Below are 14,237 nucleotides of genomic sequence, written 5' to 3' on the forward strand. Positions count from 1 at the left end.
CATCCCCGTACATGTCCGTACTCTTCCTCAGCAAAAACCCCTTCCCTATCCATTCCTGCAATTTGAATATTTCATATCCCCTGATGAAAATAAAATATTATAGTTTCTACGTATCACAGTAAACTGCCTCTAAATGAGGCTTCTACATTTATATATGAGGTACAGATACTGCCAATGTCTTCTACTCTCTATGTTGCATATCATTAGCCTGGGTGCCATCCGATTTCTCGCGGCTCGCTACCCTGAAAAAATGAGATTATTTCAGGGTAGCGAGTGTAGGTGCCCCGGTAGTCAGATGGCACCCAGGCTAGCATATCATATAGTAGCGCAAGCGAATGAAGAGGTCTTCAAGACATCATGGGTGTACATTACCTCTTCTGTATGTAAACCATTTCGCCAACAGCTATATCTTGCTGAAAGCTTCCTTTACTTGTCCTTGTACTTGTTTAACGAGCAAGTAACTATTCCCTTGCTTAAGCCTTGGCAACAGAGACACTGTGACGCCCATGACCTAGCCTCATAAAACGAGTACACAAAGCCAAAGGAAAGCAATAAACATGATATCCAGAATTTGCTACAAAATAACACCCGTTATGGTAGGCATAACAGGATGGCTGTGCAGATTCAAAATGAATTTTGCATATAAGGTGGTCGCCTAGGCAGGTTTGACTGTATACATAGTTCAAAGACTGTTCCATGTAGTTTGTATGTTGAATTTGCAGCTTTGTGAGATCAGTGAAATATGTAGATTTGATGGAAATCAGTCCACACATTCATAGATAACTTAAGCTATTTCTGGACCTATTGAGAGTTGTCGTAAAAACAGCCTATGAACTACATTGTGTACACAACTTGACTAAACCATTAAGCCTATAAGGAACATACTGAAGGCATTGCTTGTAAAATTGGCTCCCTGACAGCGATTTATCAGCGAAAAGGATGAATGTGCGGCCGTAATTATATAAAAGCGGGGGGAACTGTAAGCCCGCGTCTTTGATCTCGTCTTATCGCAAACTCCACTTGACGTGTTCTTCTACTAAAACGTGATCCTCAGGGCTTTGAAGATTTACCTCGTGTACAAACCATGGTCTTCCGAAAATACCTCGGCTTTGTACCTTAATGTTCAAAATGTGCCATTAGAAATCCTCCCACGTATCTCTACATCTCTGTGTGTATACTGATCTACCGTCAGTACCTCCTGAACATGTCAACAGTCCTATGTATTGCGATGATCTACAAATATATAAATGAATATGAATAGTCTTACATTCATTTGTGTGTATTAATTGGTAATACTGGGATGCATATGCATCTGAGTAGATTTTTCAATATGTTGGAAAAAATTGGTAAGCCATAATCTTAGATCTAGGAGTGAAGTTTCGAAACACATAACATCGTTTCCATGATTTATTAAATGGGGTGGTCTGTTTCTGTCTTGCCGGCAGTGACGTCTTTCGTTCATTTCTTTTTCGCCACAGCAATGGCCCGGAAGTCCAAGAGCGTGGAGGAAAGGACCAATCAGGAGGAAGAGGAGATCGACATTGACCTGAACGACCCTGAAACGGAAAAGGCCGCCCTGACCATCCAGAACAAGTACAAGGACTTCAAGCTGAAGAAAGGCAAAAAGTCCGCCTCCACCTCTACTTGATTCCACAGTCCAGCGTCGGGGGGTGCGCTGCTTTCGACATCTACGGCCAAGCATCTTACACCTCCACTAAATAACAGTCTTGTTCACATATTCACTATAACTAGCAGGATGTTGCGCTATATCCCCCCCCCCCAAAAAAAGCCCTTTTAAGGTTTGGTGATAAGACGGGTTAAATAGAAACCTCATAGGAGGTGTTGAACATATTTGACAGCTCACCGTAACACGCTGAATAGTTAGTCCCTTTTGAATTAAAGACATTTGGTTTGCTTCCAACTAAAGGACAACGGATTTTCATATCAACATATCATAGCATGTTCTTAAGGAAATCAAGAAACTATTCCATGCAAATGTACAAATGTAGCAATGTTATCCCATATTTCTTAATCATATATCGATATTAATATATTGTTGCATATTTCTATGGATATAAAAAAAGCTACCCCATGCAAATGTAGCGATCTTTTTCCCAGTCTCCCAGTCACCGTTCATCTTACACTTGCATGCTTAAAGTGTGTTAACCAAGACCAGTACATGTATCAGATATGTTGTTGACTGTTGTACTAAAGTCTAGTGCCTGATGTGCGGCTTTTTGCTGTACATACCTCTAGCTATAGCCTAGTACCATACCTTACACACATAAGACTCTATAGTGCACTACATGTATGTATCTGTATATTGGCTATATTAGTGGATCTATATGTATGCATGCATATTCTTTTGTCTTCATTTGTCTTATTTCATGGATGGAAAGGTCTAACTACATGTACACGTATCTATGGTGTGAACTCAGTAATATGTTGTGATTGATGTAGTGTGCTTAAGGTGCCCAAATAACTTTAAAAATGCAAAGGTTATACTGAGGATATCATCGCCCGAGGAACAGTGATACACTTAACACAGGATATCATACTACTAGTATAAAAGAACTTAAAGTAAAGTTGTGTATATGCCAAAAAAAGGCCAGACATTCAAATGATGCACTCTCTCAACTTTGTAAAGTTTGGAAGTGATTCGCATTTTAGATTTTGTGGTGCAGCATGCAGCCATCTGGCTATTCATCTCAGTACTGCAGCTAGGTGAGCCAATTTAGCATCATTTCCTGCTCTGATTTTTATTCTAACAAAGTAATTTACACAGAACAACCAGTATCCATATTGATTATAAGTTCCTTTCTGCATGTCCCTCCATGTGATCTTGAATGCCCATGTTTAACTCAAAACCAGATGTATTGTTGGCTCTTACACTGTACCACTTTTTACCATCTCTTTACATGTTAACCTATTCTATGGAATGAGCAGTTCATGTAATAAGGGAAAGGGATCCTGGCGGCACATTGCTTTTTTAGTACTGGCGTATTCAGGCACGGTTAATCACCATACCGTCACTATTGAATACAAGTGGTATCACAGTGCAGTTTTCCATAAATAACATCTAGATCTCGCATGGCCAACCACAAGGCAACTGCCAGTATGCATACATAAGAATGTATGAAGCCCTATATATCAAAATGCAAATCAAATCTATGACCTATGTTACCCCTTGGAATTTTCAATAAATATTTGCACCATCCACAGACCTATGCAGAAAGAGTTGACCCTTCTTTCTAGTAAATGTGTACCTACATGTAAACCATTCGTCTTGATTAGTTTCTTCCATTACTTTTTTGTTGTTGTACATGTACTTTGTTTTAGTGAAAATCTTTGCTGAAAACTTCTGTAATTCCTGATTAACCCTTTGTTGAGCATCAGTGTTTTAAGCTAGGCAAAGCCAGTGGATTATTGGCTGACACTTCAGTGGTAAGCTATGAGTGTCTTTGCCACATACATGTACGTCAAATCGCAGGGACTTTATTCAACTGTTGTTTTTCAAATTTCAAGACCTTTACTCCGACCCAATCATGCAAATAGCTCACATTACTGACCTGATGGCATGAACACATTATCAAAACAATTCACCTCTAAGAGTATCAAATTTCCCACACAAATCCTGATACATTGCATATATATTTGTACATGGTTAGAGAGAATCATCTTTTATAAATAGTCTGTCTAGCCTATCACTAACATTAGAAGGAAAAGTTCTTCAACATGACTAGAAGTTTTCAGCAAGTTGTAAGCTGCCTTCATCAGTTAGCCTGGGTGCCATCCTCTATAGTTACAGCTAGCTCTCCCTTTTCGCTTGCTTACCACAGTAGCCAGTGGTAACTACGGGGGATGGTACCAAGGCCAACCAACCTATCCATTCACAGCACCATAATCTTTATAATGACCCAGCATGGAACAATCTTCTTGCATATTAGAGGCAAACACAGCTCCAATTACGTTACATTACGAATAATGTAGTGAGCGATCACTGCGGGCTATTAGAGCTGGCAGATCAATTTGTGCAACTGAATCATTAACGCAAAAACATCTGTTGGATACCAGTAAATTGTAAGGTTATTTCAGGATATGACATGCAGTACTATCTACACATGTCTTGATGCGAATTTCTGACAAAGCGATGTTGGCAGTGGCTTTCTCAAATGACATCTTGGTGATGGAATCCAAGGCAAAAGACACAAGGATATCTAAGACAAACGGATAAGTTAGTTGATGATTGTTAGACATCCAGGTAATAAGATACACAAGGTAACAGTTACTCAAGCAACAGATGGATATGGATAGATTTAGGAAATGGTCAGACTTTCATTCAGGTAGTATCCACTACCTTTCGTCAGTGACTCAAGAAACGTCATTGACGAAAGGTCACTGAGGAAAGATACTAGATGCTACCTGAAACATTTCTTAAATCTATCCAGTTAACTTGCATAAACGAGTACTGTAATTCTTGTTTCTTTCACTGTAACTTTATGTTCACTGTTTTCAGTTACCTCTGTACCGTTAACTTATCATAACCATGAAAAAAACTTATTATTCATGATTCCTTCACACATCCATTCTGTTAATCACTTGCCACCACCGTGAAGTTCAAGTTAAGTGAAAATGTCTATTTTCCTTACACCGTGAAATTTTGCTACCGTGAAGATAAGTGAATTACAGTATGTCAGTGATCCCAGAGTAGAGAAAAGATAAAGCAATATAACCGGACAAAAAGCACAGCCACAAAGCCTCCTTCCCATGTGTGTCAGGACTTTATTCATGTCTCTGCATCTACACAGTACCCCTTCACTAAGAGTACACATTACACATCATCTCTGCTGGTACAATTTACATACAGATACCTACATTGTACATGCAACAGCTTACAATCCCTGTCACTGAGATCAACTGTAGCAAAGCAATTAAAAACCTCAAATGTAGGATCACGTCTTATAAAATAATTCGCTGGACATGAAAATCAAGAAAATTTTCCAGATGAACACACAAATGTCTAATTCAGAATGTATCGACAACTGTGTATCAGCATATTTACATATTATAGGAATCATTATAATCAAATACAGTTATGCTGGTTGAAACTCTGAAGCATGTTAAATCAATAATTTGTTGGAATAATAACTGGAGCAATAATAAGTCGGGATGAGGAACTCTCAGCACATTCTGTCTAACCTTGATACAGCACAAGGTACTTGTCGCTATGAAAATCTTTAATAACATTTTCTTGATCTTTTGAGTACATCAAGTCACGTTTACATATTAATTTATGGGTCTCATGCTTAATGACGATACTTTGAGACTGTCCCCTAACTTTCTGGCCACTTTGTGTTTTCAAATCATGACTGTGTGATAAGCCCTTTATTTGCAAAACGTTATGACCTAACTTCGTCTTCAAGCAGTTTGTTTCAGTTCATAATAGCACTGACAAAAGTTGTAATTCAAAACTGTGAATTGAATACTGCAAGTTTGTAGGTAGCTCTCAAGGTAAAGAAACAGGCCGCATATTGATTCTTCAGCTGCCTTAATGTCAGCCATTTGAATCAGAATTAGCCATGAGTAGTTCTTTTGCATGGAAAATGTTCAAAATCAGGTTGATATACACAGTTTGATGATCCATTGAAAAGTACTATGGTCTGCAATAATGTAGATAAAGAGTCATTCATATGCCTATGAATTTATTGTAAACCTGAAATGTCATTGGAAAAGCAGAGAAATTTGTATGTCAGAAAATATTTTTCAAAAATTAGCAGCTAATCAACTTTTGCAGATATACATGTACAGGTACAGTATGTCCAACCAAAAACAATTTCTCCCTCCAGTCTACATGAACATTTGTATAAATGTATTGTTGTAACTTATAATGATAAGTCACTCTTACATGTATCTGTTGGACTTCTCTGAATGGTTTGGGCTTTGTAAGGGTTGCCTTTACTCCACTGCATCCAGAGAACCTTGTGACAAAGAGTGACCAGAAAGCTACAAGAAGGTCTCCTGGCATCCTAACACCATACACATGTAGATATTCTCTTTGCTGCTTCATATGTAGACGACTCACAGCGGTCAGACTAACCTATAGGTATCTAAATCTAAAATACTCTGTCAGGACTCTACACTTTTTGTATGGGATAGTAGTACAGGTACAGGACTGTCACATCACCAATATCAATGTGATTCCACTTTTTCTGCTTTTCTTCTTCTCCTACCTACAAGAGGGGTCCTCCTTCGAGACTTAAGGACGAGCGGGAACGGCAGGGCGGCCAGGTGGTGGCCTTGGTGGGGCATCAGGACGCCTGGAAAAAATGAACAGGCACCATGAATAAACATGAAGGACGGTAGGAGGATAAACCAGTTAATACTGCTGTAAAACCTGTGCTGTGGGGAGGTGTGCAACACACATTCTTGTATTAAGGAAGGCACAGCAAAAATCACCTCTCATGTCAAAACCTTTTGTGCATTGTAACTGTGGGGCTCAGACATTGCTGCAATGATGTCAATATCTGATGAAAACATATTCTGTGCTTTATGGATTTTATGCCTGCAATGTACAGCTGTGTACAGTGCTTTTGTGGATTGTATCAAAAGGAACATTGCAGTGGTAACATCACTAATTTTGTGATACAAAATGGTAATTCCCATATTGTTAAACTCAAGAGCCATTTTATGCTGGCCAAGAGCATGTCTCTCTTTGGTTCCATCACAAAGTCAAAGCTGCACTTCAGGTAAATGCTGCAAGGTGTCCTCGCAGGATGAGGATAGGTGATTGACTGAAAGAATCTGAGAGGATACCCTGCACTCCTACACCCAAGGAAATTGCTATCACTTCCTTGATGTCTTATTCTCTGTTGTTCTGGTAAAGTCTGCTGGAAAAGCAAATCAACACCCGAAATGATGTACGATGATTGTAAACAAATATCTCTGTAAAAAGAAATCATAGGAAAAAAAGAGAACTGAAAAAAAGACGCGGACTATACCTTGGGATAGCAGGTGCTGCGTTCTGCCCCGGGCGTGCGGGGATCTCGGGTGGTGCGAAGCCGGGTGCGGGCCGCGACGGAAGGTCGGGACGCTGCATCATACTATTTGGCCTGGGAATGTCAATCAAAAGTACAGCATGCACTCATGAAACTAAAACTTTTTTTTTTCTTTGGGGAAGACTTGAAGAGGGATGGATGAATTGTGCATGGAGATGACGGTGATGAGGAATAGACAGGACAAGCAGCCAATCAAACAGGTGCAAAGCTGTGTCTGTTTTGTGTTCTTGTCCAATGAGAGTGTAGCTTTCAGGACAGACAGCCAATCAAAATGGTGCAAGCTGTGATTGCTTTTGTGTTTGTCCAATCAGCGTGGATTTGGTCATGGGTACTTGTGAGCTGTATCCAAGGCAAGGATAAGTGACTGGAGAGGACTTGACATGGGATGCAGAAGCATGTTGGAAAGCTAGCGACAGCAGCACAGGTTCTTCTAAAGATCTGTATCATTTTCTTGCCATTGGAAAGGAACGGAGGGACTTCTAGGGTTAGAGGGAGGGGGATGCTGGTTTGGGCCTCCAGTTGTGTAGAGAGAAAAGCGAAGAAAGGCGAAATAATATGAAACGAAAGGAGAACGCAACAACTCAACCACCAAAAAAGGCAAACATACAAAGCACTACAACTTTGACAGTCTCAGTGCACCCGTATGCTAGTGTGTGCATACTTACTTTCTTGTGCCTGCAAGTTTTATTGCAGCGTTGTGTGCTTTTAGATGCACATGTACAAAATCATGTGTGTGTAGACCAAGGACAAGACTTAATGGACTTTAAGTCAACCTGGACTTAACTTTTCAAGCCCACCAACTTTCATAAGCAGGTTTCTTTACCTTACATTGCCAATTATAATCACAATCAAGATTCTATCATATCACCAACTTTGTGCCATGACACAAAACCTACATGGCATTTTTCTTCTTTTGCTTGAAAGATGCAACTTGTCATAACATCTGATTCATTTAAATTTTTAAGTATGATAGGCATGCCCTTCCCTGACCTGACAAGTTGTTTGAAAAAAATCATCTTCATGTAACTTCCAAAATGATTGCATTATACAACTTGACATACAACCTGTTAGCTGTTAGGTACCACACTTTGATACAGTACCTGGTTGTTGGGAAGTAGTACACAAGGAGCCGTTCATGACTTACCTAGGAGGGGGAGGGGCAGGCCCCCCTGGTCCGGGAGGGACGGGCGCCGGACGAGCCACCCCGCCGGTCCGCTGGCTTGGACGCCGGTTCAGCGAGGGGCTACCACCTGGGGACACCCTGCAGACAGTCCAAGAACCATGGAGGGGTCAAAACTTAACGCAATGATATCACAACTACGTTTGGCCCAGGAAAAAAAATGTTGTGTTTCCAGTTACCCCACGGACCCTAGCAAAAACCTGCTGACCCCTGACCTTTTGGGGGGCGTCGACCACTGGAAAGGAACATAAAATTTTGGAACATGGGTTTTGAAAACGCTATAAATTAATTGTTCAACATGTTCTCTTCATTTCTGTTGCAATAGAAAAAGTTATAAACACAAACCGACCAAACCTAGGTCCCCTTTATGTTGACACCCTTTTATATGGTAGTTGGAATTTATTTTTTAAAAGAGGGACAATCCTACCTATTTGTTCAGGACCGTAATTGGAAACATAATATCAATTCCCCTTGGCCTTATGGAATAAACATGAGTACCAAGAACTTCTCTTCTCATGCTTCTTCACATCACTAAAATCTGACATTATCGTATAGCATCAGTGAAAATACTTGTGCCACTTGTACTCTTTGTGTTGCATCCCTGGGAGCAGCAAAAGGCAACAAGACATGGTAACCTAGAAAGACAGTCTTCCCCAAACAATATGCTATGTTCTATGTACATGTATGGTTTTGCTTGTCAGAACTTGTCTTGTCTTGTCAAGCAGTTGGCAGTCGAAGGATGATGTAAAAATACAATCATGATGCAATGTACTATGCAATGAAGATATTTTCATTAGCTAGTTCCGTATCATGGTTCATGCTAATACAAGCCATAGGGCTGTTAATTTTCATAAAGTTTGGGAAGATCACCACAAAACTATTTGCATCATGCTCACTTCTAATTCTACTGTCATATATAATAACTCAAACATGATATAATTCTCCTCCATTTCAATAATTCACGATGTCTTTCTCTTCAACGAATCTTTCAATTCAAGTATCCCCAAACTTTATGATGTACTGTAACAGTAACTACTGTTGTAAAACTCATGCCAGGCATGGTAAAGTCACAGAGAAAGCTGGTTGGTTGTCATGGTATGTATTAGACTAACCTGCCAATTCAAAATGTCTTTCCAAGTATCCCCAAACTTTATTATGCTGATTAACAGCCCCTAGTTATAAAACTCATGCCAGGCATGGTAAAGTCATAGATAAAAGCTGGTTGGTTGTCATGGTTTGTATTAGACTGACCTGCCACTAGTGGGGCTAGTCGGGGGAGCCAGCTGCCTGTGGGCACAGTGGGAGGGGGGCAGGAGGAGCGGACAGGGAAGGAGGAATGAGTTACAACATCAAAACAGTCTACTGGGCATGGAGAGTGTTCCAGGGATGGGTCACAGCAATTAGATTTTAAATAAACTTGTTTGCATGGCATTAGAAAAAATAAAAGGAGTTGAAACTGGTTTGAAAACATAGTGTATTTTTCTTTCTGAAAAGGATGTTTTACAAGTTAAATACCCAATTGAAAAATTTATGGAATTCCATATTGAAAAGGTTTGAATAGAACAAAATTCAGCCTCCTTTTGGACACTCTCCATTGCATCTACATGTATTGAGTGAACAAGAAATGAAGATAGAATACAGAAAGCTTGAATGTCTACTTTATCAAAACAATCACACATTAGCTACTACTACAAAGTGGAAACTACATCTCTAATGAACACTCGTCTAGTAGTCATGCAGTCACACATACATGTACAGGAAATTTAAGTCTACAGACGTACACAGACAACAGTTTAAAGACATTCTAGACGTCAAAAAGCTTTGCAAAAGGCAGACGGACAAAGCATAAATCTAGACATGTACAGTGCAAAAGAGCTGCCAGAAAGGGCCACAAAACATTATTTGGGGACACTGATAGCTGGAGGTATAGAGGGTCAAGTGTAGCATCTTTCTTCTAATCATCATGTAGTACGTTCTGCACTTTTCCAAGTAATTATGTCTGTGTTTGTAGGCTTGTAGTTACAAGTTTCTGGCAAGTTTTACTATAGAATGTACCAGCACTTTCTGTAACTACCGGTTGTATACATGTTCACAGGTGTAAATTGTAACTGTAATGGTGACATAAATCTATCTTTTGACATAATGATACATGTAGTATCTATTGATTTGTTTTGAGGTTTCAACCTTTTATTCTAATGTTGACCTGGAACATGGTAATAACATGGGAATTCCCTTTGAAAGTGAGAGGCAGCTTTCTGAGGAATTGCATCAATTCCTGGGGACAAACATCTCGGTATCTACAGCTCCTACAACTACATATACCTCCAGTACTGTTACAGCTACCTACATTTGTATAGTACTATCACAGCTACGGTTGTACCTACAGTACTGTTATGACTACCATCAGTAGTCCTATGGCAGTACCTACATGTACAGTACTGTTAGAGGAGGGGTTACCTGGTAGGACTCAGCGGTGGAGGTAAGTTCCTGAACATGGGATCAGCGTGGCAAGAGAGAGCACAGGAACAATGTTGGAGCATAGCTCATGCATTATAACACATGCTCATGCATTGACGTACATGTAGAGGGGGGGGGGGCAATAAGCACCTTGTTCACTCTTTTTATCACTGATAGAATCTACAAGTACACTATGGGGTTCACTACTTATCATTCATCACCAAGGGTGAAAGTTATAAAAGTACATGTATCTAAGGATCTGGTCTACATGTACATGATTTATCTTTCCAACACGAAGGGATGTCGGTTATTTACATTTCATATGCAGTAAGCTGGGGCTAGGGTGGGTGCATTTTATTATGCAAAAGCAAACATTAAAGTAAATTTCAAAGCAAGCATTGCAAGCTACAGCAATTAGCAGCAACATATCCATTATGGCAATTATGGGTGATGCAAAATAAACTGTAGCAAGACATCAATGCATACCCAAGGACTTTCAGGTAGGTCAAAATCAAGTATGACTAACTGGGTGATAAATCCAGCAACTGGATAAATTCTCTGAAGACTTCTCTAGAGAACTGAAGTTGCTTGATTTATTTTGTGTTATGTAATGTTCTACTGCCTGGATGTCTAACCTTTGTGGACAAACTAAAAACACAGTTGAAATTGGATTGGGAGACAAACATCCAGAGGGACAAGGAGGTAAAGTTCACACGACACAGACGGAGGTTTACCTGGTTGGACTTGGAGGAGGTTGCAGTCCTCTGGAAGGGGCAGAGTAAGTGGAAACACACAACAGTTTAGCAAGCAGAACACATGGAGCATGGTTAAGAATATCAGAGATACATGTACAACACCGGGAGTTAGACAGAAAGGGAAGTTAAACTGCACCTTTACAACTTTGTTTTCCTAAAACTGTTATACATGTACAGTCAAACCTGTCTATAGCGGTCACTCAAGGGACTGGCCAAAACTGGCCGCTAAGGACAGGTGGCCGCTATGGAGAAAATGTTGATTAATTGACCACGAGTGACACATGTTTTCAGTACCCACTGAGATACATTTTTTTATTCACCGTACAGTACACATGTAAACATTAACATAGGTAAGGCACATTTTAGAAATTCGATTGTTGTTCTTTTACTTATATTATGGGCTTGCAAAAAGAATTATTGTATCTGTCAACTCCAAAATCCATGGCTTGCTCGAGCTTCATGTCTGAACAGACCAGCATCGCCATACTCTACTCTTGCGACGAATTTGATCATTCGCGACTGCTTCGCTGCAGGCACACGCGTCACCAACGAGTTTTAATCATATGAAACTAAGTCCTTCGCAGCAAAATGCCACCTAGTTAGTTAAGAACAAAATATGTGTTGCTCAGTTGCCACTTACTGTTAGTTTTCGACCGTTTTCAAACATAAAATCGTGGCGACAATTTTCCTTGTCTGTTGTTGTTTGCTTGTCATGATCGGCTTCTACCATTATGCTAATAGGGTAATGAGAGGAAGGTTGCTCTTTTGAGAGCTTTTTTTCTTTTAAGAAAATTGCAACAACCCAAATTTTACATCATAGTAATGTTATCCATATTTAGTTTGAGGCTTTTGGTTAAGTAATTATCCTCAGTAATAGTTTGCAGCAAAATAAATTTAACACACTATACCTCCGCAACAGTGGTGTCTTCCGATGACCTTTATGCTGCTCCGCCATTCTGAAAATCGTGTTTGGGCACATTTTCGGATGAATTCCCGGGGAAAACGGAAATATTTGGCCGACATTGAAACAATTCGCGAACTTAGCGCATCAGATACATGTGCGGGCTGTATTTTCCAAAAACTAACTAACCGTAATTTTTGCCCAGTCCAAATGCACAGAAATAGTCAAATATGCTACGATGTACAAACGCAAGCCATGTGAAGAAATACTTCAGTTCGCGTCAAACCATGGATAATCTAACAAAGATAAAACATTCTTGTTTTCTTTATCATTATTATCTTGTCAAGTTGAGTTCATATAAACTTGATAACTGCATAAAAGAATGAAGATTTTGAACCCGGCGTGTGGTGGCGATGCGGCTTCTACCGGCGCACATTGCCCGTTATCGGCAGTGTTACTGTACTCGCGGGACCGAAAATCGTCTGGCCGCGACCGCGTTGGACAGGTGGCCGCTATAGCCTAATTCTTAATGCTTATGTCAATGGGGAAAATCCAAGGGACCGACAAAAAGTGACCACTATGGGCAGGTGGCCGCTATGCAAAGGTGACCGCTAATACAGGTTTGACTGTACATGGTTACCATTATATCTGATAACCATGTCTGATATTGCATCTCAGGACAAAGAGGTAGGATGGCAAGAAGTACATGTAAACTCAGTCTGTCTGCTTTGTCAAAAGGTTAAACAGAAGATATACAGTATGTCAAGGCAGATGATACTGAAAACTACCTAGTACAGTAATTGTAATGCCTGGAATTGGCAGGTGAGAAAATTTTAATTACAAAAAGAGAAAGAAAAACAGTGTATGTGACCACCCGTGGCAATGTGACATGTTAGTAAAGGCTGCAAGAAGCTGTTACACTACAAAGGTACAGATCCTTTTACCCTTTGTGTGTTTTGTTGTCTTTTTATTTTGCATGATATTCCCGTTATTAAGTCAAGGGTAACACAAATCCAATTTAGGACGCAGCAAGGTCGCCAACATGCAGTCAGCAGTGTTACCTGTTCTGTGAGGGGCTGGGCGGGGGGAGCCAAGAGTCGCTGTCCACAGGAGGGGGGCAGGGTGTGGAGACGGTGGTCATGTTGATGTCTCCGATGATCTTCAGGGCCTCCTTCAGGGAATGGTACATGCGCAGCATCTCATCCCTTCTCTGGGCCTCCGAGGCAGACTCTTCCATCATAGACGCCTGAGGAAGGAATCAAAGAGGTGAAAAAACATAGTGGAAACAAACACGGTACAGTCAGAATGTAACGCTTTATCTTTAATGTTTTTTTAGAATTTTGGACGCAATTGACTTAAGAATGGGCAAATATAGAACCGATTCACGACAACGAGTACGATAAAGTCATAAGTCTTTGGCGTATGGTGCCTTTTTTTCCTGGGTGTGAATCGGCCCAGCACGTCACACAACAGGCACTTGTATGGCCTGTACGACGAAGTATGTTCACCTCGAAACCTGAATTGGGTCATACATGTAGATATCCATGCCAAACTCACACTCAAGAGTAATGATTTAGTACACAGTGCAAAAATAAGAAGTTTCAATTCACTGTGAGCAAATCATTTGCTATAGTGGGGTCGTGTGGCGTAACGGCAGGATTTCCGACTCAGAACCAAGGGGTTCCGGGTTTGAATCCCCTGCTGCCACCGATCTTGTGCCTTTGGGAAAAAAGGTACTTAACACGATTTTCCCCACTCCACCCAAGTGTAAAAATCGGGTACATTATGTGTGTGGGTCACGACATCAGCAATAGCTGCCTGTGTCCCACGTGTATTGCACTGTTGCAATTTCAATAAATCCAAATCCATTTGCTATATTTTGCCAGCTA

At 40.4% G+C, this 14,237-nt stretch overlaps 2 protein-coding genes across 28 annotated transcripts in view; one reads left to right on the forward strand and one right to left on the reverse strand.

Annotated features, from left to right (window-relative positions):
- The window catches only part of LOC136442181 (Purkinje cell protein 4-like protein 1), a 29,961-nt gene extending 27,386 nt beyond the window's left edge, over positions 1-2,575 (forward strand). For all 3 annotated transcript variants that reach the window (XM_066438912.1, XM_066438914.1, XM_066438913.1), the window contains exon 4: positions 1,479-2,575. In XM_066438912.1, coding sequence (XP_066295009.1) covers positions 1,479-1,648 — 170 coding nt within the window. In that variant the 3' untranslated portion in view covers positions 1,649-2,575. The remainder of the gene's footprint in view (positions 1-1,478) is intronic.
- A 2,187-nt stretch (positions 2,576-4,762) lies between these two features.
- The window catches only part of LOC136442179 (dynamin-1-like), a 28,743-nt gene continuing 19,268 nt past the window's right edge, over positions 4,763-14,237 (reverse strand). For 20 of the 25 annotated variants that reach the window (XM_066438904.1, XM_066438890.1, XM_066438893.1 and 17 more), the window contains 7 exons: positions 13,410-13,594; positions 11,427-11,456; positions 10,693-10,722; positions 9,487-9,522; positions 8,200-8,316; positions 6,999-7,109; positions 4,763-6,317 (listed from right to left, as the gene is read on the reverse strand). In XM_066438904.1, the coding sequence (XP_066295001.1) occupies positions 6,257-6,317; positions 6,999-7,109; positions 8,200-8,316; positions 9,487-9,522; positions 10,693-10,722; positions 11,427-11,456; positions 13,410-13,594 (570 nt within the window). In that variant the 3' untranslated portion in view covers positions 4,763-6,256. The remainder of the gene's footprint in view (positions 6,318-6,998; positions 7,110-8,199; positions 8,317-9,486; positions 9,523-10,692; positions 10,723-11,426; positions 11,457-13,409; positions 13,595-14,237) is intronic. The other 5 variants (XM_066438895.1, XM_066438909.1, XM_066438906.1 and 2 more) reach the window with 5 other exon arrangements.

This window comes from Branchiostoma lanceolatum, chromosome 9 (genome assembly GCF_035083965.1).
Source record: "Branchiostoma lanceolatum isolate klBraLanc5 chromosome 9, klBraLanc5.hap2, whole genome shotgun sequence".
Classification (NCBI taxonomy): Eukaryota; Metazoa; Chordata; class Leptocardii; order Amphioxiformes; family Branchiostomatidae; genus Branchiostoma; species Branchiostoma lanceolatum.